At 47.4% G+C, this 27768-nt stretch overlaps 1 protein-coding gene across 13 annotated transcripts in view; it reads right to left on the reverse strand.

Annotated features, from left to right (window-relative positions):
• The window catches only part of LOC137422533 (microtubule-associated serine/threonine-protein kinase 3), a 498013-nt gene extending 470759 nt beyond the window's left edge, over positions 1-27254 (reverse strand). For all 13 annotated transcript variants that reach the window (XM_068109313.2, XM_068109270.2, XM_078770458.1 and 10 more), the window contains exon 1: positions 26600-27254. In XM_068109313.2, the coding sequence (XP_067965414.2) occupies positions 26600-26899 (300 nt within the window). In that variant the 5' untranslated portion in view covers positions 26900-27254. The remainder of the gene's footprint in view (positions 1-26599) is intronic.
• Between the last annotated feature and the right edge of the window lie 514 nt (positions 27255-27768).

A 27768-nucleotide genomic window follows, 5' to 3' on the forward strand; every position in this document is an offset into this window, starting at 1 on the left:
TCTTCTCTTTGATTGTGGTTGTGGTTGTGTAAATAATTAATAAATCTCTGTTCTTCCTAACTTTGCCTTCTTCTTCCTCGTCCGCTCGTCCTCGTCTTTTCCATCATTGAACACCTGTGGCACGATTTGGCCAACGCTCAGAATCGGGTTTAGTCTTTGTTAATGGCTCGAACGTCGTGTTGCTAAAACCGCTCGGCAACGAGAACATCTAAAACCGGGGTTCGAGCGGTACTTGTCTCCCTGTTTTGCGGAGGGATTGGTGAAGGTATTCGGGAGAACACCTTGACCAATAACCCTGATCAATCCCACCTCGCAAAGGAGCGTTACAAGTACCAGGACCGGGGGAGATGGCCAGCTTAACAGGACAAGGGGATTAACCCCCCCTTGCTAACGGGAGAGCCGTCCCCCAGATCCGTAACAATATATATATATATATATATATATATATATTGTTGCGGATATGGGATTTGCATCCATCCATATCCGCTTGTAAATATTCCCCTATTTCCTCAATACTTCCCAACTCTCCCCAATCCCCCATTCCCTAGTCCCATTTTCTGTAAACAACACTCTGTAGACCCGACCTCCCCCTATTTCCCCCATTAAATGTCGCATCCAGGTTCACCGCATCTCATGTAAGACAACTATAGGACATCTTGCTAGTTATTCTTAGTCTATGTCAGTTAAGGATTCGTTTCCATTAATTCTGACCCTTCGTTGCACCAGAATGTGATTGTATGGCACCGTTAGGAAGTTTAGGACCTCCCAATACCTCCCCGCAGCTCTTCCTCACAGTTCAGCAACAACAACAACAACAACAACAACGAGCGCAGGGAGTGCACGTCCTCACGCCGGCTTGGTTGGTAGGGGTGGTGGGAGGGCACCAGGCCTTCCCAACGAGCCGCCATCGGACATGTGCTCGACGGGGTTACCAAACAGGGGCTCCCTGTCGGCTCCTCGTCAAGGGCGGAGCCCGGTAACCCCCGCACCCAATGGAAGCGGCAGACCGGCCCCAGTGGGGCGGAACCAACCAGCCGAGGGCGTGTCACTCCCCGCTGAGCATGCGCAGTGAGAGAGAGGTGACGTCAGATGCGCGCCGAGCTGAGAAAGCAAGACGTCCCCTCCAAGCGCTGTGACACCTCCCTGCATCTTTGGACTGTGTTTATCCTGTCCCCGAGCCAAGGTGCACCTTGTGCCATCGACCGACCTGCCCATTCCCGCCATCAATCCCCATGTGAGTCTACCTTGTCCGTTTGTCCGTGGTCTGTCCGGGCTTAGATAAGACGGTATTTAAGTGCCCATCTCTTCTGTGTCTTTACCTCACTCTGCCTTGTAATCTACCCCCTTTTCTCCACCACTGTAATTATACCCTCCTCCGGAGGTCTTGAGAACTGTACCCCCCTTGCGTCGTTTCCTCTTTCCCAGTCGTCGTGTCCTTTCCATCATTGATTTAGCATAGCGCGATTTGGCCAACGTCTGGGTGAATCGGGTGAGTGTAAGGGAAGAAACGGGGAGCAACTGTTCGGCCGCGGTTACCTCCGCTCGGTAAATAACATCCAATCCGCGGTCCGTAATAATATATTATATATATATATATATATATATATATATATATATATATATATATATATATATATATATATATATATATATATATATATATACATATATATATATATATATATATATATATATAAAATAGATATCTACCCGTGATTGGTGAGGACAACAGATCGTATCTGGAACCAAGAAGTGCCACCTGCCACCAAGGGCACATCGTCTTTCATCCGAACCAATCACAACTACGAGACATCACCGTTTTAAGCAGTCAGGAGTTCTATGAACACGGCTATACTGTTCGACAAAAATCAAACTTTATTTCTGTCATCAAATATATAAACACATTTCTAGACCGATTTGGCTCGCCAATTCCAAACCTGTTTTGGTTCGCCTCTGGCATGTCTAGTTTTCGGGACTAGACCGATCAAATTTGAAGGTTATTGCCTTATCAGCCAATTAGTCTTTCAAATTTGATCATTCTAAATCACAAAAACTTATATGTACGAGAGGAAAACCAAAAATAGGTTGAGAATCAGCGTCCCCAGAGCTATATATCCCACCTATAATTATTAAAATCTGCTGAAAATGAATGACCATGTAGTAAAATTCAACAAAGCTCGCAACAAGTCCGATGAAAATGACTTGTCGGCCAGTGTTATTGAAGTTCTCTGACCTGGACAAATGTCGTGATGATACCGTCACCTAAAAAGGGCCTCTACAAAGATGTCAAGGTGCAAAGTGCAAAGATGTCAAGGTCAAGATCAAATGCTGTCATCACACAGATGGAAAGCAAAGCTACTGACTAGTTATGCCATTATTGGGGCTCGTCAGGACAACACATCCCTGTTCCATTCACTTTGTGAGTTTTAAGCTTTTTGGCTTACATACTGGTTAATTATACACCTGTAACTGTGACTGGTGAGGACGCCAGATCGTATCTGTGACTAGCAAGTGCCATCTGCCAAGAAAAGCTACACAAGATTTATTGGTTGCTTTATGCAACCAATCCCTGGTGTTGGGCTAGCGGCTAGGGTGCCGGCTTAGGATCCTAGGATCCTGGGTTCGAATCCCGGTCGATCGCTGAATTAACGCCAGGGGGGTTGACTCAGCCTGTCATCCTTCCGAGGTCGGCTAATTGAGTACCAGTTCACTGGTAATTCCCTGCTTGTCGTAAAAGGCGACAAAAAGGGTTGGCGGCAGGAAGGGCAGCCGGCCGTAAAACATTGCTTCAAAAAGGGGACTGAAAAACAACAACAACCACGGTTCCCGAAAAAGGCCACCCCCGCTTTGCGGGGAAAAATGGCCTCTAAAGGTGGTTATTTTTTTTAATTTTATATGCAGCTTTCTTTGGCTGGAAGAACATAAGGGTTTAAATTATGAAAATCCTCGCCACCTGTGGTACTTGATGAGGTGAGAGCTGATTGGTTATTCATGGGTGAGTGATTTATGGGTGAGTCATTTGAATTTGTTGAATATGCAGATGTATATGTACACTATACAGTATATGCATATGTATATAGCTGTCGGGATGACCTCGAGGAATTCGCACTGGCCTCCAAACTTTCTAGCCTGGGTTTGCATCTCGGCACAACTACAAACTGTCATCCCAGTGTTTTACAGGCAGGGTGATTCATCAATGTGTGTGCAGTCAATTGGATGGATGTTAAACTGAGCATCCAATCTGGCCACCTTAAAGATCCCATGGTGTCCTCATGCAAAGAGGAAGTGAGCTATCGCCAGCAGCCTGAACAAATTACAAATTCCTGACCCACCTACTGTTGGGAAGGCAATAACAAACTACGCAGTACAACCTCAGGCAATAACTTGCTTTGGCAGCACCGACGAGTATAGTACTGTACATCAGAATCATATATAGGATACAAATAGGATATATATATCTGGCAGCTGACTAGCTGGCAGTTGACCTTGTACATTAAATAAGGTATTGTTGCAGGAGGATATACTGTATATATATATATATATATATATATATATATATATATATATATATATATACATATATATATATATATATATATATATATATATATATATATATATACATATATATATACATATACATATACATATATATATATATACATATATATTGTTGCGGATATGAGGACTGTATTTTTTTTTTTGATTGTGTGTATTATTGTTACTATTATTCTGCGCCTCCTGCCTCCGGAGCTGTGTAAAGGTCAAAGGGCGTCCCATAATTAGTCCATAAAGCATCCACACAACAGCTAATCATAGAATACCCCTGTTCGATAGCTTATATCTTATTATGTGTTTTAGGGTAAGGCTGTGTCTCCCATTAATTGAAATACTCCATTGCACCAGTGAAAGAGATAGATTCCCTTCATTCCCACTCCCAAAACTTCCATTCCCCCTTTTCGTCAATTGCCAACTGCATTTTGGGCGGTTTTCTCTTCATCCACCATTGGCCACGAGGCAGGGTTGGGGAAGAAAGGCGCGTCCCCACCTCGTCATAGAGGGGGGGAGTGAGTCAGCCCCACTCAACCAACCACGAACAAGGGGTTGGACTTGGAGAGGGTGTGGAAAGAAACATCGAGGAGGTTCGCGAAGGTTGAAGGGTGGGGCCTATATAACCCATGGCAGGGCGTTTTCCCAGAGGAAGGAGGGAGATGAGCTTTGAGACAGAAACGAGAAGAAGTCCAGGGTTGAACTGCAGCTCGAGCCACCGAAACTGCACTCACTGCAGCTCGAGCCACCGAAACTGCACTTGCTGCAGCTCGAGCCACTGAAACTGCATTTGCTGCAGCCAGAGCCACCGCAACTGCAGCCACAGCAGCGTGAGGCCTGGACGGCAGTTTGGAGCAGGGCCGCGAAGGGGCGGCGGCTGCCCAACGAGTCGATCGGGGCAGGACCAGTTGGACCTCCCTATCCCGCCAGCCATCGATCTCCCGCCAGTCCTATCATCATTCCCCGTGTAAGTGTGCTCGTAGTCTGTCTTTTGTCTTGTCCCTGGGTAGTAACAATAAGTCTGTATAAGCTAGTATTTTCACTGTGTCACCTGCGTCTCATGTGCTTGTAAATAAACGTGACTGCTGTCTTTTTGCTTATGTGTGTAAATAGTAAATAAATTTAGTAGTATTTCCAAACCTTTCTTTGCCTTCGTTTTCCTCTTTGCATTCGGTCGCTTTAGAGTTTTCCCGATTGAATAGCGGTGGCGCGATCCGGCCAAAGTTTGGGGCAAATCGGGTATTAGTCGGGGAATCACTGTTCGGTCGCGGTAGTACCACCGCTCGGTCAAAATAACATCTTTAACCGCGTCCGTAACAATTGGTGTCTGGGCGTGAGATACGGACCCGAAGCCCGCTTAACGCGCTCAAAATTACAAGCTGCTGGAAATTTGTGTTGTTTTACAAAAACCCGAATTTTGAAATCGCGCCATGGCTGGTCAAGGCGATCGAATGCCGGTGGGTGAGCTAGAGGAGGGGTTAGGAGTAACCCAGGATCAGAGGGACGAAGTAGAGGAGAACATTGGCAATGTGGTTGAGGGAGTATCAGACGCACAAAATGGCGTCCTCGCGCACGTTGGTGTAGCGGCACCAAATTTTGCCGCGCCCGCGACCGTAGCAGCGCCACTGGTGAATTGGAATCTTTTTATGATCCAAATGAAGGCCCTTATGGATGCTCAGAGTGAGCAATTGGGGGTAATGAGGGCTGATAGTGAGCGATTGGGGAGCGAAATGGGGAACCGGATGGAGGCTCAGAGTGAGCAAATAAGGGCTCAGAGTGAGCAATTGGGGGTAATGGGGGGCGAAATGGGGGGAAAATGGGAGAAATGGGGGAACGGCTAGAAGCTAAATTTGAGGGGTTAGACAACGGGATAAAAGAGGTAAAGAATGGGTTAACGGGGGTGGAAAATAGAATGGCTGCCCAGGAAAATCAGTTAGAGGGGGTGAAAAATGGGTTAATGGGGTTAGAAAATAGGATGGAAGACAAATTGCGGGAAATAGGGGAGCAATCCGCCCGGGAAATCGAACAGATGGGGAACCAGATGGAGGAGATGAAGGAGGAGATACGACGAGGTGTAAGTGAGGAAGTCTCGGGGGTATGCGAGGAGGTAAAGCGAGGCGAAAAGCGTATGGAGAGAGGTGAGGAATAATACGGCGAGGTTACAGGGGGGCATAGAGGGTCTGACGAAGGGAGTAGAACAGCTGACAGAGGGACAAACGGAGTTAGTGGAGCAGGTTCAAAGGAACACTGCGGTACTAGGAGGGTTAAAGGCGACACAAAAAGAAATAAAAAATGACTTAATAGCGACACAGAGGCAATGTCAGATGGTACGTGAGGGACTGACAATGAGTTTGGACGAGGTGACAGAGGTAATGGAAACGAAGGACCGAGAGGTGAGGATGCACATAGAGACGGTCACGGTAGCCTTAGAGGACGAACTTGAGGAGACGCACCGGGAAATAAAAGAGGTGAAGCAAAAATTAGAGGAAGTGGAAGACGAGGTGAGTGAAATTAAGAAGAGACGGACAGAAACTAAGAGAGAAATAAAGGAGGAGGTAATGGAATATGTACAAGGTCGGTGCTCAACTCATGATGTGCTGCTCACTAACCAAATAAAGAGTTTGCAGGTGGCAGAAGAGGTGCGACGAAGAGGTGCCAAGGTGAGTGGCGATATAATCGGAAATGTACATGATGTGAGGGGAGCTTCAGTCGGCTTGGGGGTTGATGTGGACCCGGGTGTTCGTGAGAGGCCGTTGGTGAAGTGTGCGACAGGTCTGGTGTGCGAAAAAAGAGGTGTGCGAGAATGTCCGACCATGGGGTGTGTGAGGAAAAAGTGCGCGCCAAGGAGTGAGTGCGCTGTCGAGAGTGAGTTGGTTGTAGCGCGTGTGCGAGGGAGCACATGGAAGCGCGTAGTGAGGAGTGTTACAGAGGATGTAACGGAAGCATGCACGCCTGTGATGAGTGTTACAGAGGAAGTAACGAAAGAGTGTGCGCAAGAGGATGCGCGAGAAAGGTGTGTGACGGACGGGTGCATGGGGAAAGAGTGCGCTGTCAAGAGTGAGGGAGAATGCATGCCTGTGGTGAGTGTTACAGAGGGTGTAACGGGAGAGTGTGCGCAAGAGTGTGCACGAGAAAGGTGTGTAACGGACACGGAGCGTGAGTTGGTTGTGACAGGTGAGCGAGGATGTACACCTGGAATGGAGGGATGCACACCTGGAATGGTAGAGCGTGTGTGGGAATGCACACTTGAGTTGGTCGTGAGGCACGTGGGTGGGTGTGCGAGTGAGAGCACACCTCTGATAGTCACAGAGGAGGTGACCGAGAAGGGGGCGCGAAGAGGTGTGTTGGTGAGGTGTGCGAGCGACGAGTGTGTGCAAAGGTGTTCAGTGGTCAGGTGTGTGACCAAGTCTGTGAGTGGAATGAGTGTACCTGGGTGTGTAAGAGAAGGTGCAATGACCAAGAGCAGGGAAACGGCTGGATGTATGAGCAAGAAAGGGGTAGCGTATGCGTGTAAGCATGCAGGTGAGGCATCGACGGTAACCGGGTTAGCGGTTAGAGCGACTTATAGCCGAATCGGGCCCTCGGTGCGTGCCGGGCTTCGCGTGCCGCGCTTCGCGTGCCGCGAGAACCAGCGGGGATCCGAGCCACGGCGGGTTCGAAAGGATCGCCGTACGCGATCCACGCTGGGCCTCGCTTGGAACGGCCGCGTCCATGCTCCACTAGGCGGAGCGGGCAGCCCGATAGGAAGGGTCGTCATGGAGACCACTTTTTATTGAGACGTTCCGGCAGGTCGAGATCGGGCAATTGGATGGCTCCGCGCCGAGGTGGTGCGTGGGATCTCGGCACGGGTAAGCCCCCGTCCCTGCACCGAATGTCGGACGCATCCAACCGCCGGTACCAAAGAACCCGCATTCATTGCTCGGCTGTACGAAGCCGGGCTGTAGACGTGAATTGGCGCACCAAGAGGATCTAATAAGTAGACGGGTGATGAGGTTAGTGTTTTGGACCCAAAATTAGAAAAAGGCAGAATTTGATGATTGGTACGGTGATTGGCAAAATTTTTGATTGGCTGAAATTTGGTGAGCAAAATTGGTAGTGGGACGCCCCCGATGTGGTGGGATGGCCAATCCACCATCCCTCACAGCGGGGGGCAAAGGAGCACTAGTTTTATGGGGTTGATGGCAGTGAAAACTAGCCCGGGTGGGTTAGGATATTGTGTGTAGGGATCTAGCGAAGATGACATTAGGTAACGTTAAGATTAGTTAGTGACAATGACACCTGTCTGTAGTGGGGACGCAGGTAGATTAGTGTGGATGATAATGACGTGGTATGTGCTTAGTTTAAAGGGAAGACGGGGAGCACTAAGTTAGCAGGGCAACAGGTAGTTCAGATGATGCCGTGTGAGTGTTGGAGGTGTATAGAAGTGTATTGTGAACAGGTGTGATTGACCAGGTGTGATTGCACAGGTGTGCAACTGAACAGGTGCATGGAGCAGTGTTTGAGTGATGGTGATGTGTGTTGTGTTGACCAAATGGTCCAGGGAGAAGGAGGGTGCAGGTGGCACCAGGTGTGAGTGCACAGGTGTGCAACAACAGGTATGAGGAACAGGTGTATGAAATAAATGGTAGTGTGGAATATCTGGAGTATTGGAATGGATGGTCATGGAGTGAGTATGGTGAAACTGTGGAGTGGAGTGGATGGTGCGAAGGTGTGAATGGGGGAAGAGTGGACCCCCATCACGGATACCTGGGGCGGGTAGTGTAAGTGTTAGGTAGAGGGTATAGGTAAATTGTGGTTGGATATTGGCATCTGTGGTGCGAGTGGAAGAATGATATTTGGATGGGTGCATTAGTGTTGTGGAAATGGCTGGGCGTGTAGCCTGTTAGTGTGTGTAGTTGGTTTGGGCACTCCACCACTGTGAGGATGTCGGCCAGGTGAGGCCGCAGGTGGGCTCTGGGAGCCGGTAGTTGTGGATGGGGCCCGAGGATCCGGAGGACGGACCCGGGTAGCCCAGTGCCAGAGGGCACCATAGGGTGACAGAGCCAGGAGGGGCCTTCCCCAGTTAGATAGGTTAGGGTGAGGAGCAGGTAAGCTCGGGTGGCAACTGCAGTGGTGGAGGTGTGCAGGTGGGTAGACCTGCTGGGAGAGCTACACGTCACAGCCCAGAAATTGTGCAAGGGCACCGGGAGATGAATCGGGGGAGTGAGACCCCAAATTGAGAAGCACCACAGTTTGGTCAATGGGAATTGGTTTTTAGAACCCATAGTGTAAGTGGCCAATGGATTGGCAGGGAAAGACCCCGGGTAGTGTAAAGTGTGTTAATGTCATTTAGAGGATAGTTAGGATTGGAGTCTCCTCGCACCATCTGCATCCACTCACCTGAGGTGACAGGTACTCCACACCATGCCATGTTTTTATTATTCTTATGATGCAAATGTTTTGGATTGTGAGACGCATCATGACGTGGGTGTGACATTGTGCTTGATGTTCCATCTCTTCCTCCTTATGAAGATTGATGATGAATTGATGATGGCAAATTTTGGATAGTGGGGGAGTGAAGACGAATTTGGTATAAGGGAAATATGGGGAGGACGTGACAGTAGTGACGGATTGGTAAATGTGTAGATTTTTGTACATATGGGGTAAGGGCAAGGGTAGTGTAGGTGACAGGGGGGTGACGTACGGTAGGGACGAGCTTTCTCACTTCGCCCTCCGTACGCATTTCGCCTTGCATTGCCTTATTGATGTGTGCCCTTGTGACCTTACCCCTCGCTCATTTGTCTCTTTTGTCTCCCACATGACCTGTGCGCCATTGGGCGCCGAGGGGAGCGTGCGTGAGTCGGCCATTGTACGCCCGGAACTCTCAGAACCAGCTGTCTGCATCGATGCACCACATTATGGACCACATGCCTGTGGCCGAGCACCACGTATGGACCCCATGAGTTGGGGCATGGCCCCTCTGCTGGAACCGGCCATGAGGGCCCAAAATCTTGCTGGCGGACCTTGGCCACAGGGCACCGATGCCCCACAGGTGAACCACACTAGTCGGCCCTGTGGGCCATAAATAAAATAAAATAAAAAGGACACATTGGGCACACTTTATTGCAAATAGGCCGCCAGTAAGAAAGCAAAGAAAAATGACAACAACTGGAAGAGATAATAATAGCCAGCAAAGGGAGCCGAAGAGCAAGAGACCACCTGCAGGGTTAGGGGTTGTTGATTTATTTTTATTATTGAACATGCATTGAACACTGATGAACTGTGGTGACTGCACCGATTGGTGCTTGGGGGTGTATTGGTGCGTTTTTGGGTGCTTTCATGGTGCATTGATGCAGAGTAGACTGTCTCCCCCCCAGAAAGAACAATTACAGGTCCTGGGTTAGTCTTGTAAATAAAAGCAGAGTCATTGTAAATAATGCTCCCCACCATCAATGTATAGTTTGAAGACCATTCCGCAATTCGGTTAACTGTGGGCGTAAGTCTGTTAGGCAGGGTGCAATGGAGCAGCGGGACACATTTATTTATGTTTTAAAAACTGTCGCACTCAGGGTCAGGTTAAAAGTAGAGGGAACTACACCTACGTGTCACACTAAATAAAAGTTGTAGGCCCGGGCCGTGCCTAAGAGAAGGAGGGTGCAGTGTTGCGTATATGAGGACTGTATTTTTTTTTTGGGATTGTGTGTATTATTGTTATTATTATTCTGCGCCTCATGCCTCCGGAGCTGTGTAAAGGTCAAAGGGCGTCCCATAATTAGTCCATAAAGCATCCACACAACAGCTAATCATAGAATACCCCTGTTTGATAGCTTATATCTTATTATATGTTTTAGGGTAAGGCTGTGTCTCCCATTAATTGAAATACTCCATTGCACCAGTGAAAGAGATAGATTCCCTTCATTCCCACTCCCAAAACTTCCATTCCCCCTTTTCGTCAATTGCCAACTGCATTTTGGGCGGTTTTCTCTTCATCCACCATTGGCCACGAGGCAGGGTTGGGGAAGAAAGGTGGGTCCCCACCTCGTCATAGAGGGGAGGAGTGAGTCAGCCCCACTCAACCAACCACGAACAAGGGGTTGGACTTGGAGAGGGTGTGGAAAGAAACATCGAGGAGGTTCGCGAAGGTTGAGGGGTGGGGCCTATATAACCCACGGCAGGGCGTTTTCCCAGAGGAAGGAGGGAGATGAGCTTTGAGACAGAAACGAGAAGAAGTCCAGGGTTGAACTGCAGCTCGAGCCACCGAAACTGCACTCACTGCAGCTCGAGCCACCGAAACTGCACTTGCTGCAGCTCGAGCCACTGAAACTGCATTTGCTGCAGCCGGATCCACCGCAACTGCAGCCACAGCAGCATGAGGCCTGGACGGCAGTTTGGAGCAGGGCCGCGAAGGGGCGGCGGCTGCCCAACGAGTCGATCGGGGCAGGACCAGTTGGACCTCCCTATCCCGCCAGCCATCCATCCATCTCCTGCCAGTCCTATCATCATTCCCCGTGTTAGTGTGCTCGTAGTCTGCCTTTTGTCTTGTCCCTGGGTAGTAACAATAAGTCTGTATAAGCTAGTATTTTCACTGTGTCACCTGCGTCTCATGTGCTTGTAAATAAACGTGACTGCTGTCTTTTTGCTTATGTGTGTAAATAGTAAATAAATTTAGTAGTATTTCCAAACCTTTCTTTGCCTTCGTTTTCCTCTTTGCATTCGGTCGCTTTAGAGTTTTCCCGATTGAATAGCGGTGGCGCGATCCGGCCAAAGTTTGGGGCAAATCGGGTATTAGTCGGGGAATCACTGTTCGGTCGCGGTAGTACCACCGCTCGGTCAAAATAACATCTTTAACCGCGTCCGTAACAATATATATATATATACATATACGTATATATATATATGTATATATATATATATATATATATATATATATATATATATATATATATATACAGTGAAACCTTGACTTACGAGTTTAATTCGTTCTGTGACCGAGCTCGTAACTCAATTTGCTCGTTTCTCAAATTAAATTTCCCCATTAAAAGGCATTGAAATGCTATTAATCCGTTCCAGCCCCCAAAAAACCACACCAATTTTTTTTGTTACGTGTTTTTAAATAAGAAAAATGTACTTTATAAATAACAAATAATTTATAAACAAGCACGACCTCGTATATACTGTTCATAATAAAAGAGAATGTTGTAGCGACCCATGGGTCCCCCAAGCAAGACCGGCATCAGAATCTCCTTGCTCCAGCCGGTGACGTCACCGGCGGGGATCCCCGGCGCAGACCCAGACGGTTGCAAGTATAGCACCTCACCTGATAAGGTGCTTGTCTCCGGAATTCCAAATTTTCCCCCCTGAAGGTCCGAATTGGATTACCCGTTCGTGGTCCACCGCGGGCCACTTCCGGGGCCGACTGCCATGGTCCAGGTCCCGCCAGGCGCTGGTCCACCAGCCTCCGGACCATGCCCGCCAGGTCAGGACTCACGTCGGGGGCAGGCCCCCTAAGGGGTCCGCCCTCCATCGGGGGTCCCACCTGGCGGACCACCATTGCGTGACGCTCGCTCCCCCGGGCCAGGGTCCTCGCTGCTTCCCAACGGGCCGCAGCGTCAGCCGCCTGGCTCAGAGTCTGCGGGCGCCACATGGCGAGCTGTTGCCGGAGCTCAATATCCGGGAGGGCCTGGATAAAATGGTCCAGCGCCAGGCTTTCCCGGGAATCCGCTGCCATGCTAGCATGTGCGATCCCCACTGCGCGGCGAATGTCGTGGGCAAGTTCCCCGATGGCTTCCTGGGGCTTGCGTTTTCGCAGCGCGAGCTGAGCTTTAACAAGCTCGCTCTGCTGTTCAATGCCGAATCGATTAATTAGGGCGTCGCGGAGGGCTGGCAGGGTGAGAGCACCCAGTGGTAATGCCGTCAGCACCTCCGCCGCCGCGCCGCGCAATGCGGCCACCAGGTGTACTCCACCTTCGTCCTCACCCCAACCGTTGCCCTTACACACACAGTCAAACTGCGCCAGGTACGCGCGTAGATCACTCTTGCCGTCATACGGCGCGAGTGGGACCTTGTGGGACCACCTCGTATGCAAGTCGTTGCCCGCCTGCCGGACCCTGTGCGTCGCCCCTTGCGGGGTCAGCGCGGGGCCGAACCGGCCGGGCCCCCACAGTACATTACCCCCAAGGGGCTCCCGTGCCTCCCCTGTCCCTCTAAAAACTACCCCTGTTGGTGTCGATGCATGGGTCACACTTCCGCAACCCGCTACCCATTCCATACCACCACAACCTTGCTCACTCACACCTCGCACCTCTCCCATCACCGGACCCTCTCGCTCGCACCCTCGTTCCATACCCTCCGGACCAGCCATACACCTCACTCTTGGCCTCTCACGAACATCCGGGTCTATCTCGACCCCCAAGCTTATTAAATCACCTGGCGCATCATACGCACGACCATATTGGTCACCACTTACACCGGGTCCTCTTTCTCTTCGCTTCTCCTCCATCACCTGCGAATCCCTCATCCGGTTAATGAGCACATCATCACGATCCGAACACAGACTTTGGACCAATTCTTTTACTTCCTCCTTTATCTCTTTCTTATCCTCTCTCCGTCGCTTCTTAATTTCGCTCACCCCTTCTTCCACTTCTTCTAATTTCTGCTTCACCTCCTTCATCTCCTCGTGCGCCCCTTTAAGTTCTTCCTCTAACTCCACTTTATTTTTTTCTATGTGCTCCCGCACCTCCCGCTCTTTAACCTCCATCACCTCTACCACCTTGTTCATTTTCCTCGTCAGGTCCTCATGTACCGTCTGACACTCTTTTTTAATTACCCCTACGTCCTTTTTCATCTCCTTCTGTGTCGATTTTAAACCCTCTATTACCGCTGTGTTCTTCTTTACCTGGTCCCCCAACTCCTTTTGTCCCACTGTCAGTTGTTCTACTCCCAGCGTCAACTCCTCTATACCACCTTGCAATTTTACAGTCCCCTTTCTCACCTCCTTCTCCATGCGCTCCTTACAGTGCCTCACCTCCTCGCGCACTCCTCTGACCTCCTCACTCACACCTCTTCTGATCTCTTCTCCCATCACTTGCATCTCCTGCCCAGATGCCACCCTCATCTGCTCCATTTCCTCCCTGTGAGCATCCAATTTAGTTTCTACCCCCATTCTGACCCCCTCTATCTGCTGCCCCATTTTTTAAACTTCCCTTTCCGCTTGGTCCCTCATGTCCCTCAATTTGCCTTCCATACTGTTTTCTAACCCCTCTAACCCCTTTTGCATCCCTTCCATTTGATTCTCTTGAGCGGCCATTCTGTTTTCTACCCCCATTAACCCCTCCTGTATTTCCCCTAATCTATTGTCTAATCCCTCTATTCTACTCCCTAACCCTCCGATCTGGGCCCCCATCCTTTGTTCTAACCCCTCACCGGTACCCCTCGCTTCGTCCCTCATTACCCCCATTTGGCCCTCCAATCGCTCACCCAATCGCTCACTATCAGCCCTCATTTGCTCACTATTAGCCCTCATATCGTCCTTCTGCAGGTTGAGGGACGCCTGCATTTGCGCCATAAATTGCTCCATGAGGGCCTGCATTTGGGCCATCCCTCCCACTTGTGCAGCGGGTGCGGCCGCCGTAGCTATGTGCGAGGCGCCATTTTGCGAACCTGCCGCCCTCACTGCTTCGCTCTCCTCATGTCCCTCAATTTGGTCCTGGATCGACCCTGCCTCACTCTCCTCTACCGGAACCCAGCCGTCTTGATCTGCCATAGCGCGACTTTCAAAATTCGGGTTTTTATTTTTGTAAAACAAAATCAAATTTCGCCGTTAATAATTTCGAGCGCGTGAAGCGCGCTTCGGGTCCAATCTCACTTCCCGACACCAATTGTTACGGACACGCGGATTAAGATGTTATGATGGGCCGAGCGGAATGGCCGCCGTGTTCGCACAGTTTACCCGATTCCACCCGACGTTGACCAAATCGCGCTATGCTAAATCAATGAAGGAAAGGACACAACGGCTGGGATAAATGAAATGACACAAGGGGTACAGTTCTCAAGACCTCCGGAGGAGGATATAATTGGTGGTGCAGAAAAGGGGTAGATTACAAGGTAAGAGGTAAAGCACAGAAGAGATAGGCACTTAGACACAATCTTATCCATCCCAGACAGACCACAGACAAACGGAACAAGACTGACTTACACAGGGATTGATGGCAGGGAAGGACAGGCAGTCGATAGCACAAGGTGCACCTTGGCTCAGGGGCAGAATCAAGCATGGTCCAGTCCAGAGATGCGGGGAGGTATTGCAGCGCTCGGAGGTGGCGTCTCTCTTCCTTCAAGTCCAGCGCGCATCTGACGTCACCTCCCTCTTCCTGCGCATGCTCAGCGGGGAGTGACACGCCCTCGGCTCGTTAGCTCCGCCCCAGATGGGATCGGTCCGCCGCTTCTATTGGGTGCAGGGGGTTACCGGGCTCCGCCCTTGACGAGGAGCTGACAGCGAGCCCCTACGTGGTAACCCCGTCGAGCACATGCTCAATGGCGGCTAACCAAGCCGGAGTGAGGACGCGCACTCCCCGCGCCGCCGCCGTTGTTGTTGCTGTTGTTGTTGTTGTTGTTGTTGTTGCTGAACCGTGAGGAAGAGCTGCGGGGAGGTATTGGGAGGTCCTAAACTTCCTAACGGTGCCATACAATCACATTCTGGTGCAACGAAGAGTCAGAATTAATGGAAACGAGTCCTTAACTGACATAGACTAAGAATAACTAGCAAGATGTCCTATAGTTGTCTACGTGAGATGCGGTGGACCTGGATGCGACATTTAATGGGGGAAATAGGGGAAGGTCGGGTCTACAGAGTGTTGTTTACAGAAAATGGGACTAGGGAATGGGGGATTGGGGATAGTTGGGAAGTATTGGGGAAATAGGGGAATATTTACAAGCGGATATGGATGGAGGCCAATCTCATATCCGCAACAATATATATATTTCACACACATAAACACTCACTTCTCCATTATCTCACTAAAGGTAACGAACGTTTTACAATGCTTTTGTTCTGCAAGTGATTTCTCTACAAAATCCTCCATGAGCCTTAAAGAGTGAGAAAAAGTTTTTAATACAATATCTCAAGCTTTGAGTTTGGCGCCAGCCACAAGCTCTGCCAAACAAGCTTGCATCCCATAATGCTAAAAGGCTAATCATAATTTGAATGGAGTGAAAGAGATCACTGTAACACTTACACATAAAGTGACTGTTACCATGGACATTTTGGTAAGAAACCGAGTAGGAGTCAAATCTCCATGAGAATGGGCTTCTGTAAGCGCAAAGTGTGATACAGACGGTAAACAGCCATAAATTGATGCCAAACGGTTTCAGAGCACAGAGTGCTGCCTTCCAGCGAACCTATAATTACACATGCACACAGCAAGCTTGGCACTTGTGTGTACATGTATAATTGCAGAGTTTCGTTATTAGAGCAAAGCAAAAAGTGTATGTAATGAAGGCAAGTATGAAAATAGCACGCGGCAGGTCAGAGAAGTGGTATGGAAGGCACAAAACAAATCTGTAATAAAACTGCAATAGGCCCTAGGAGGGCAAGTGGATGACAAAACAATAAACAGCCAATTTGAATTCCGCACAGCATAGCATGCGAGTTTAAAGGAGGGCCAAACTTCCCTTACATTGTTCCATTCGCGTCCCTTCAGCACCAAAGGGTGGCGGCCACAGTGAGGACAATGCACTGAGCCAAGAGTTGACTTACCGATTCATTCAGCAAAGTCGTTTTAACCACCCCGATTGGTCCAAAAAGCCGCACCAGCCCTCAGCTTATAGAAATACACAGATTATATAAAAATGAACACCCCCAAAATTGGAAGATGTACTTCATTCATCAATATCCTGCATGTATATGGATGGCGTGATGGAAACAGCATCTCAAATGAGAGGTAATTTTGCCGATTTGGTGCTCCCATCTGAGCATAACTCTCGCGATGTTGGGATCCCAGGTTGAAATCCAATATCTCCTGTTCAATTATCACCTCCAAACTGTCATGTCATAGGGTTAGTGTGCTTCCTTAGTCAAATTTAATGTTCCTGACTGCAAATCTCCGAGCTGTTGGTGAGCAGGGCAGAGACCATGTGTCAGCGTGGCAGGCTACACTTGTTGCTAACAGGTTGTGCAGCAATTGCTGGGGTGAGACTCAATCTGTGCCTTGCTTCCCAGTCAAGTTAGGGGGTTCAATCTGTGTATATTAACGGCTTAGGTTAGTCACAAATAAACAATTTGCAGTATGTTGTCCTGATGAGGGAAAATAAGCCCTCGTCGGGACGGCATGGTGTTGAAGTCATGGAGACTCACTCCTATGGAGGTGAGGTCCAATTGTATGACCATGTGCTTCAGCCTTTGGGTTTAGGTGCATGTGTCTGCCAATGGGACAGTCTTGATAGATGGTGTGCCTTGGCCGTTGGGTCAAGGTGCACGTCCAAGGCTGTTTAAATGTTTGATTTTTACCTTTTTTATTATAAAAAGGCAGGCCTCAGAAGGCCCATAACGAGGGCGAAATCTAGATCGACATCTCTGCCCTTGTCTATTTGTGACCATAGAGCTTTAATCTCAGTCTGCAAAGACTTGAGTACCACACGGATGCCTCCGAATTTGGAGGTGATGTTGTGAATTGTGAATTCCTTATCGTGAACAATTGTTGCCCCACTCTTAGTTAATACCCTCTGTTATCTCGCTCTTCCATGAGCCTCAACCTTGTGAATAAAAAATTTAAAAAATACATTCCAATATTAACTAGAATGGCACTCTTCGACATCGTGGGCGTCAACCGGTATGCCTCAGCCTACATTATTACATCATTATACATACTTGTACCAACTTTGATTTAAATCCCTTCAGTTCTAGCAAGTATCATGCAGTTTTATCTGACACGACCTCTGACCTTTGATGACAAAATCTAATCAGTTCATCTTTTTATCATAATATATATACTAGCTTGGTGAGGCGAGCGCGTCGTTACAGAGGAACGGGCTTATTTTAGCTGAGAATAATGACTACCTGAGTTGCTGTGTTGTCATGATTTACACCAATCATAATACAAACAATTACTTTGCACAAATGTATTTGTTGTGTTTGTGATATTACATTTTTATTGGTAATTTAGGTTGAAGATTTAGGTTGAATGTTTTTTTTTCAAGAAAGAACCCCTCAGCACACACATAGGGGAGGGGTAGGTGCAGACTGGAAGTTTGGGACAATTACACCTCACCACCAAGTAATTCAAAACACCTCACCACCAAGTAATTCAAAACACCTCACCACCAAGTAATTCAAAACACCTCACCACCAAGTAATTCAAAACACCTCACCACCATGTAATTCAAAACACCTCACCACCAAGTAATTCAAAACACCTCACCACCAAGTAATTCAAAACAACTCACCACCACGTAATTCAAAACACGTCACCACCACGTAATTCAAAACACGTCACCACCACATAATTCAAAACACCTCACCACCAAGTAATTCAAAACACATCACCACCAAGTAATTCAAAACACATCACCACCAAGTAATTTAAAACACCTCACCACCAAGTAATTTAAAACACCTCACCACCAAGTAATTCAAAACACCTCACCACCAAGGAATTCCAAACACCTCACCACCACATAATTTAAAACACCTCACCACCAAGTAATTCAAAACACCTCACCACCAAGTAATTCCAAAACACCTCACCACCACGTAATTTAAAACACCTCACCACCAAGTAATTCAAAACACCTCACCACCAAGTAATTCAAAACAACTCACCATCACGTAATTCAAAACACGTCACCACCACGTAATTCAAAACACGTCACCACCACATAATTCAAAACACCTCACCACCAAGTAATTCAAAACACATCACCACCAAGTAATTTAAAACACCTCACCACCAAGTAATTCAAAACACATCACCACCAAGTAATTTAAAACACCTCACCACCAAGTAATTCAAAACACCTCACCACCACGTAATTTAAAACTCCTCACCACCAAGTAATTCAAAACACCTCACCACCAAGTAATTCCAAAACACCTCACCACCACGTAATTTAAAACACCTCACCACCAAGTAATTCAAAACACCTCACCACCAAGTAATTCCAAACACCTCACCACCATGTAATTCAAAACACCTCACCACCAAGTAATTCCAAACACCTCACCACCAAGTAATTCAAAACACGTCACCACCACGTAATTCAAAACACCTCACCACCAAGTAATTCAAAACACCTCACCACCAAGTAATTCCAAACACCTCACCACCATGTAATTCAAAACACCTCACCACCAAGTAATTCCAAACACCTCACCACCACGTAATTCAAAACACGTCACCACCACGTAATTCAAAACACCTCACCACCAAGTAATTCAAAACACCTCACCACCAAGTAATTCAAAACACTCAACCACCAAGTAATTCAAAACACCTCACAGCCATAAAACACGTAATAAAAACACCTCACCACCACGAAATTAAAAACACCTCACCACCACGAAATTGAAAACACCTCACAGCCATAAAACACGTAATAAAAACACCCCACCACCACAAAATTAAAAACACCTCACCACCACGAAATTAAAAACACCTCACCACCACGAAATTGAAAACACCTCACAGCCATAAAACACGTAATAAAAACACCTCACCACCACAAAATTTAAAACACCTCACCACCACGAAATTAAAAACACCTCACCACCATGTAATTCACAACACCTCACCACCATGTAATTCAAAACACCTCACCACCAAGTAATTCCAAACACCTCACCACCACGTAATTCAAAACACGTCACCACCACGTAATTCAAAACACCTCACCACCAAGTAATTCAAAACACCTCACCACCAAGTAATTCAAAACACCTCACCACTACGTAATTCAAAACACGTCACCACCAAGTAATTCAAAACACCTCACCACCAAGTAATTCAAAACACCTCACCACCAAGTAATTTAAAACACCTCACCACCAAGTAATTCAAAACACCTCACCACCAGGTAATTCAAAACACTTCACCAAGTAATTCAAAACACCTCACCACCAAGTAATTCAAAACACCTCACCACCACGAAATTGAAAACACCTCACAGCCATAAAACACGTAATAAAAACACCTCACATCCATAAAACACGTAATAAAAACACCTCACAACCATAAAACACGTAATAAAAACACCTCACAGCCATAAAACATGTAATAAAAACACCTCACCACCACAAAATTGAAAACACCTCACCACCACGAAATTGAAAACACCTCACAGCCATAAAACACGTAATAAAAACACCTCACCACCACGAAATTAAAAACACCTCACAGCCATAAAACACATAATAAAAACACCTCAACACCACGAAATTCAAAACACCTCACAGCCATAAAACACATAATAAAAACACCTCACCAACACGAAATTAAAAACACCTCAGCCACGAAATTAAAAACACCTCACCACCACATCATTTAAAAACACCTCACCACCACGTCATTTAAAAACACCTCACCACCACGTAATTCAAAACACCTCATCACCAACTAATTAAAAATACCTCACCACCATGTAATTATAAATAGCTCACCACCATGTAATTAAAAACACCTCACCACCACGTAATTCAAAACACCTCATCACCAACTAATTAAAAATACCTCACCACCACGTAATTATAAATAGCTCACCACCATGTAATTAAAAACACCTCACCACCACGTAATTCAAAATACCTCACCACCACGTGATTCAAAACACCTCACCACCAACTAATTAAAAACACCTCACCACCACGTCATTTAAAAACACCTCACCACCACGTAATTATAAATAGCTCACCACCATGTAATTAAAAACACCTCAACACCACGAAATTCAAAACACCTCACAGCCATAAAACACATAATAAAAACGCCTCACCAACACGAAATTAAAAACACCTCACAACCACGAAATTAAAAACACCTCACAACCACGAAATTAAAAACAACTCACCACCACATCATTTAAAAACACCTCACCACCACGTCATTTAAAAACACCTCACCACCACGTAATTCAAAACACATCACCAACTAATTAAAAACACCTCACCACCACGTAATTATAAATAGCTCACCACCATGTAATTAAAAACACCTCACCACCACGTAATTCAAAATACCTCTCCACCACATGATTCAAAACCACCACAACGTTATTAAAAACACTTCACAACCACAGAAACAAAAGATTGATGGAGTCGTTCAGTGACAACACAGACACTGCCCAGATGTGTAGATATATAGATAAACGACTGTACCCGAGTTGCCGTTTTGTCATGGTTTAAACCAATCATAATTCAAACAATTATTTTGCACAAATGTATTTGTAATATACGTGATATCACATTTTATAAACAATTTAAGTTGAAAACTTAAGTTGAAAAAAAAAATTCCCCGAAAAAATTCCAAAAATAATAATAATAATAATTGGAAAAATTTTCAAAACAAATACCCTTAGGACATACCGACGGGAGAGATATGTGCATACCAGAAGTTTGGTACGATTTCACCAAAGTTTGAGAAAGTAGTTCAGTGACAATGACAAGACAACACAACACAACACAACACAACACAGACACTGCACAGATATATATATATAGATACCAAGTTTGGTGAAAATCCCATCACTGCTTCACAAGTTGGCGCAGTAACAACATTTTTACCGAACGCGACCTCTGCCCTTTGACCTCTTGACCCTATAATGTCATCCATTTATCTTTACATCATTTTACTTACTTAAGCCTGGTGTTGGCTTAGCGGTTAGGGTGCCGGCTTGGGATCCTAGGATCCTGGGTTTGAATCCTAGTCCATCGCTGAATTAACGCCAGGGAGGTTGACTCAGCCTGTCATCCTTCTGAGGTCGGCAAATTGAGTCCCAGTTCACTGGTAATTCCCTGTGTGTCGCAAGAGGTGACGAATAGGGTTGGCGGCAGGAAGAGCATCCGGCCGTAAAACATTGCTTCAAAAGGGGGAGCACGGTGCCCGAAAAAGGCCAACCCCTGCTCTGTGGGAAAAAGTGGCCTCTAAAGGCGGTTTATTTTCCTTACTTGTACCAAGTTTGACATAGTTTCCTTGAGCTGTTCTTAAGTTATCTCAGTAACAATAACCTATTACAGAAACTGACCTATGACCTCTTGATGCTAAAATCTAATCAGTTCATCTCTGCATCATAATACATACTTGTACCAACTTTGGTCAACATCCCATCACTGGTTCACAAGTTATCATTGTAACAGGATGTTTACCGAGCATGACCTCTTACGTTTGGCATCATTACCCTAAAATCTAACCAATTTGTCTTTACATAATTAAACATAACTGTACCAAGTTTCACTTGGATCCCTTTGTCTGTTCTTAAGTTATCGTGGCAACAAAATTATTGTCACTTAACATGACCTCTGACCTTTGACCTCTTGACCCCAAAATCAAATTAGTTCATCTTTCCATCATCATACATACATGCACCAACTTTGGTCAAAATACCCTCATTGGTTCACAAGTTATCTTGGTAACAGGATTTTTACCTAACATGGCCTCTGACATTTGACCTTTGACCTCGTGACCAAAAAATCTAATAAATTCATCTTTACGTCATTTTACATACCAGCACCAGGTTGACTTGCATCCCTTCTGCCGTTCTCAAATTATCACAGGATCAAAAGCCTAACACGGACAGACGCACAACCGGACGGACAACCAAAAACATAATGTCTCCGGTGACTTTGTTCGTGGAGGCCGGAGGCATAACAAAAGGATTATATAAATAAATAAATAAAAACCCCAAAACTTTGAGCAGTCGTTGATTCGCAAACAGCTCATATCACAGGAAGCCAGATCAGACATCTATCTGATGACAATGTGTACAGAATGTGCCAATAAATAAAACATTGGGACATGTGGGACTCCCCCCGGCCAGAGAAAACGCCAGAGCCCCAAGTCACGATGACTCAAAACGATGATTGTCCATACACAAACTCCATATGACTCAACATCCGAAAGGGATCATCGCAACATGACAATTACTGCTGTCAAGGGAATGCGTGGTTTAAAGGGCAACCTGCCGTTCCAATCTTGTGCCACCACGTTTTGGGCAGGAAGAGCGGACTCATAATCAGGTCGAGTCGGAAAAACATTGTTTACTAACAGTGGAACATTGATTCCTGAAAGAAAACAAACAAAAAAACAAAAACAATCACAGCTCACTGCCAATAATCTTTCCAGACAACATGAGAACCAAGACGAGGACGAAGAATTGCACAAGTCGAACACAAAAAATCACATTGGGTGTAACATGCTTGATACAGCCATTGGATCCAAAACATCGAGTAATGGACATTAGAGCAACTGCACAGCATACGGACAGTATGCATCGCACAGTGTACACACAGTATGCGGTATGGACCGCACAGCTTACAGTCAGTATGCACCGCACAGCGAACACACAGTTAGCATCGCACATTCGCACAGTGTACACACAGTATGCACCGCACAGTGTACACACAGTATGCACCGCACAGTGTACACACAGTATGCGGTAAGGACCGCACAGCTTAGACAGTATGCACCGCACAGCGAACACACAGTGTACACACAGTATGCGGTATGGACCGCACAGCTTACAGACAGTATGCACCGCACAGCGAACACACAGTTAGCATCGCACAGTGTACAAACAGTATGCACCGCACAGTGTACACACAGTATGCACCGCACAGTGTACACACAGTATGCGGTATGGACCGCACAGCTTACAGACAGTATGCACCGCACAGCGAACACATAGTTAGCATCGCACAGCGTACACACAATATGCACCGCACAGTGTACACACAGTATGCACCACACAGCATACACACAGTATGCACCGCACAGCGTACACACAGTATGCACCGCACAGCGACCACACAGTCAGCATCGCACAGTGTACAAACAGTATGCACCGCACAGTGCACACGCAGTATGCACCGCACAGTGCACACACAGTATGCACCGCACAGCATACACACAGTATGCACCGCACAGCATACAGACAGAATGTATCGCACAGCTTACAGACAGTATGCACCGCACAGCATATACAGTATGCACCGCAAAGCATACACACAGTATGCACCGCACAGCATACAGACAGAATGTATCGCACAGCTTACAGACAGTATGCACCGCACAGCATAGACAGTATGCACCGCAAAGCATAGACAGTATGCACCGCACAGCTTAGACAGTATGCACGTCACAGCTTACAGACAGTATGTATCGCACAGCTTACAGACAGTATGTACCGCACAGCTTACAGACAGTATGTACCGCACAGCTTACAGACAGTATGTACCGCACTGTATGTATCGCACAGCATACAGACAGTATGTATCGCAAGCATACAGACAGTATGTATCGCACAGCTTACAGACAGTATGCACCACACAGCTTACAGACAGTATGCACCACACAGCATACAGACAGTATGCACCACACAGCATACAGACAGTATGCACCGCACAGCATAGAGACAGTATGTATCGCACAGCATACAGACAGTATGCACCGCACAGCATAGAGACAGTATGCACCGCACAGCATACAGACATAATGTATCGCACAGCTTACAGACAGTATGCACCGCACAGCTTACATACAGAATGTATCACACAGCTTACAGACCGTATGCACCGCACAGCTTACAGACTATGCATCGCACAGCATACAGACAGTATGCACCGCACAGCATACAGACAGTATGCACCGCACAGCATACAGACAGTATGCACCGCACAGCATACAGACAGTATGCACCGCACAGCATACAGACAGTATGCACCGCACAGCATACAGACAGTATGCACCGCACAGCATACAGACAGTATGTATCGCACAGCATACAGACAGTATGCACCGCACAGCATAGAGACAGTATGCACCGCACAGCATACAGACAGAATGTACCGCACAGCTTACCGACAGGTTGTATCGTACAGCTTACAGACAGTATGCACCGCACAGCTTACAGACCGTATGCACCGCACAGCTTACAGACTATGCATCGCACAGCATACAGACAGTATGCACCGCACAGCATACAGACAGTATGCACCGCACAGCTTACAGACCGTATGCACCGCACAGCTTACAGACTATGCATCGCACAGCATACAGACAGTATGCACCGCACAGCATACAGACAGTATGCACCGCACAGCATACAGACAGTATGCACCGCACAGCATACAGACAGTATGCACCGCACAGCATACAGACAGTATGCACCGCACAGCATACAGACAGTATGCACCGCACAGCATACAGACAGTATGTATCGCACAGCATACAGACAGTATGTATCGCACAGCATACAGACAGAATGTACCGCACAGCTTACCGACAGGTTGTATCGTACAGCTTACAGACAGTATGCACCGCACAGCTTACAGACAGTATGCATCGTACAGCATACAGACAGAATGTATCGCACAGCTTACAGACAGAATGTATCACACAGCTGAGACAGTATGCACCGCACAGCTTACAGACAGTATGCATCGCACAGCATACAGACAGTATGCACCGCACAGCTTACAGACTATGTATCGCACAGCTTACAGACAGTATGCGCCACACCGCTTACAGACAGAATATATCACAGCTTACAGACAGTATGCACCGCACAGCTTACAGACAGTATGCATCGCACAGCAGACAGTATGCACCGCACAGCAGACAGTATGCACCGCACAGCAGACAGTATGCACCGCACAGCTTACAGCCAGTATGCACCGCACAGCTTACAGACAGTATGCACCGCACAGCTTACAGACAGTATGCACCGCACAGCTTACAGACAGAATGTATCGCACAGCTTACAGACAGAATGTATCGCACAGCTTAGGCAGTATGCACCGTACAGCTTACAGACAGTATGCACCGCACAGCATACATACAGAATGTATCGCACAGCTCACAGACAGTATGCACCGCACAGCTCACAGACAGTATGCACCGCACAGCTTACAGACAGTATGCACCGCACAGCATACAGACAGTATGCACCGCACAGCATACAGACAGTATGCACCGCACAGCATACAGACAGTATGCACCGCACAGCATACAGACAGTATGCACCGCACAGCATACAGACAGTATGCACCGCACAGCATACAGACAGTATGCACCGCACAGCATACAGACAGTATGCACCGCACAGCATACAGACAGTATGCACCGCACAGCATGCAGACAGTATGCACCGCACAGCATACATACAGAATGTATCGCACAGCTCACAGACAGTATGCACCGCACAGCTCACAGACAGTATGCACCGCACAGCATACAGACAGTATGCACCGCACAGCATACAGACAGTATGCACCGCACAGCATACAGACAGTATGCACCACACAGCATACAGACAGTATGCACCGCACAGCATACAGACAGTATGCACCGCACAGCATACCGACAGTATGCACCGCACAGCATACAAACAGCATGTACCACACACCCTCCCAGCATGCACCACGCATCACAACACACACCAACTAGATACAAGAATGGAAGACGTGAAACAAGATTTGCAAATTCATGAATCAAATGCACGGTGCAGCACGTGACCCACAAGACGATCTCAAATGCCGTACAAAATAAAGACAATATCAAGATACACACACACACACACACACACACACACACACACACACACACACACACACACACACACACACACACACACACACACACACTGACACACACACACACTGACACACACACACACTGACACACACACACACACTGACACACACACACACTGACACACACACACACACACTGACACACACACACTGACACACACACACTGACACACACACACTGACACACACACACTGACACACACACACACACTGACACACACACACACACACACTGACACACACACACACAAACACACACAAACACACACACAGCAATCTCACCCCATCTGCAGCTCTTTGCCTCCCATGCGCGTTCCCACTTCCTCCGCTGCCGCCGCCGTTACCCTCTCTGCACCCTGGATGGCCGTGACCTCGGGTCGGCCCAGTACGCTTGGAGCCACGTACGGTCCCCGGAAACCCTTCCCCGTTCCAATTCCCTGCCAGACTCCAAGGGCCGGTTCCATGCGGAAATCCACGGACCGGCAGGTCCCCGGAGGCCCAACGCCGCCCGCTGGGCCCCAGCCCCTTGTCCCGGGGATCTTTATTTCTTTCCGTGGGATCTCGCCCTCGGTCGTTCTCCATCAGGAAAGTAATGAAACGTACAAAGTAAGCAACGGTGCACGACCACCGATCACACCGACAGGCTGGACCGGCACCGTGCGCCGGTTCCTTCGCCTAGACGTGGCCTGGCCCAGCGATGTCCACGGCGATCGGGCCGCAGGAGCCAACGGGCGTGCGCCGCCTCGTCCCCGGAAGCAGCAGCGCCGCGCACATCGCGCGACTTCGGCCCTCACTAGAACTCTTCTTCCTTCTGTCGCGACATCCACACTACCGTCGGAAAGGCGACGAGGCACTTCCTCTTCCTCGAACGGAACTCCTCGTTTGCGGATTCCGGCAACGCCAGCTCCAGAATCCCTGGCGCGCGCACACAGGAAGCCGAGCGTGAGCTCTCATGAATGAATGAGCGAATGTTGTAAAATGACGAAAAATCAGAAAAAGTACATTATTCATTCGCTGGTTCCTTCTTTGTTTTGTGGATTAGAAATTATTAATTATTCTTTCACCCAAATACTCTCAATAGATAAATATTATGTGAATGATGATCGGTTCTTTTTTTCCGTGGAACTGAACTCGACTATCTATTTATTACGTACGCAGGGGGTTTGGGGGCTGGATTTTATATTTAAAAAGGATCGTCGGGAGAGATATAAAGTAGTGTGGAGAAAATGGAAAGGTGTTTGACGTAATACTGAAGGAAAAGCTTGTGGATGTTAAATTACATTCAAGACAAAGACATTAATGCACTTTTACATGAACCACAACTGAAGGGCCTTTTTTTTTCAGCCGCAGGACTCACAGGCTTCTTCTTCTTTATCTATTGCGATTATTCCCACGTTCTTGCGGGAAAGTTGAGCCAAGTCTTTCACGAACCTGTTGGTCATTACTGACGT

The sequence above is a fragment of the Myxine glutinosa genome, chromosome 1 (assembly GCF_964187855.1).
Source record: "Myxine glutinosa chromosome 1, kmMyxGlut1.1, whole genome shotgun sequence".
In the NCBI taxonomy this organism is placed as follows: Eukaryota; Metazoa; Chordata; class Myxini; order Myxiniformes; family Myxinidae; genus Myxine; species Myxine glutinosa.